Below are 1,479 nucleotides of genomic sequence, written 5' to 3' on the forward strand. Positions count from 1 at the left end.
TCAACTAATTTATTTTCCATGGAAAGTGCGCCTGCTGTTGGTTCAGGTTACCTGATTGGTATTGTCTGAGCACACTGAAGAGAGATAGTGTGGTTTTTTCTTTTTGATGTGGACCAATTTTGAAGTCTTTATTGAGTTTGTTACACTATTGATTTTGTTGCTTTTATATTTTGGTTTTTTGATTGCAAGGCATGTGGGATCTTAGCTCTCTGACCACGGACTGAACCCACACCTTCTGCATTGGAAGGTGAAATCTTACCCATTGACCACTAGGGAAGTCCCAGGCATTCTTGATTGTATTAAGAACTTTCTGTTTTGAAAGTTGGCTTACTTTTATTTCACTCTGGAGTCATTTGGGTAGCTTGAATTCATGGCTTAAATTTTATTAACTTTTTCCCCTCCATGTTCTTTCCTGTGGGGCTGCCTGTAATGTGGGCCTGAAGGTGCCAGGCAGGGTGTCACTGTAGACAGTCTCTGCTCTGTGGCATGTTCTAAAGCGTCCTCCATATCTCCTGCTCTGACTTATTGGCCTCAGAGCTTACTGGAAGCCCTTTAGGAATATCACGCTGGAGGCTTTCATTAATCAACTCTCTGTACCAAATCAGGAGACAAAATGTTTACTAAGAGACTGAAGGAAATGGCCATGCTTTTGCCAAAGAGATCCTGACCACTCCCAACTCACTCTCTCTCTCTCAGTTTAGTATACTTGTTCTTAGATTTTTCACGGTGCCTGAAAAGCAGGATCTTGTCATGTTCCATCAGCATCAAAATGTTAGCTCTTGCAAACTCAATTTTTCTTTGCTTTGTCTTGCTACCAAGAGGGACGGACACTGTGGGCTTTGAGAAGAGGCATGCTATTTAATTTAGGTGCTTGGGATTCTCTTAATCTTTCTTCCGATTTCATATTTTACATTTTCCTTGATATTTCCCCCTCAGATAATAGCTGAAAGAGAACAGTAAGACTTCTATCAGTTCAGCTGCTCATTTTCTAATTTAGGGGATAATTCACAGTGACACATGGGTGGTTGAAGGAAGATACCATTTCCTTTCCTTCCCTTGGCTCTTCTAGACAATGTCTTACCTTAGGTGCAGCCTCCCTTGAAAATCTTTCAGGTCTATTTTCAGACTTAATTCACTCCAGTAATATATGAGCTGTAAAAGAGAAATAAAACTGTAGATGATAGACTGGACCAAAGCAGATTCTACATTAGACAAAATGCTACGTTAGAATGTTCAGATTAGATGGTCTACCTTTAGGGTATTTGCTGTGCATTTAGGCTGTGTGCAGTTCGTTACCTAAAATACCATTATAGCAAAGGGATTCTGCACAAGATGGTGGTGACTGATAGGATATTCTCTTTGTTTAGAACTGCCTGGATGACCAAAGTCTGGAGCCTATCATCTCCACTGGTCTTCAGATCCTGAGACAATGCTACCCTAAGAGTCCACTTCCCTTGGTCACAAGCAGCAGCGCGTATT

At 41.1% G+C, this 1,479-nt stretch overlaps 1 protein-coding gene across 2 annotated transcripts in view; it reads left to right on the forward strand.

Annotated features, from left to right (window-relative positions):
* Positions 1-1,479, forward strand: part of AGBL1 (ATP/GTP binding protein-like 1) — a 920,262-nt gene that overhangs the window by 171,215 nt on the left and 747,568 nt on the right. For both annotated transcript variants that reach the window (XM_010832175.1, XM_010832176.1), the window contains one exon: positions 1,368-1,476. In XM_010832175.1, coding sequence (XP_010830477.1) covers positions 1,368-1,476 — 109 coding nt within the window. The remainder of the gene's footprint in view (positions 1-1,367; positions 1,477-1,479) is intronic.

This window comes from Bison bison, unplaced genomic scaffold, assembly GCF_000754665.1.
Source record: "Bison bison bison isolate TAMUID 2011002044 unplaced genomic scaffold, Bison_UMD1.0 scf7180017860443, whole genome shotgun sequence".
In the NCBI taxonomy this organism is placed as follows: Eukaryota; Metazoa; Chordata; class Mammalia; order Artiodactyla; family Bovidae; genus Bison; species Bison bison.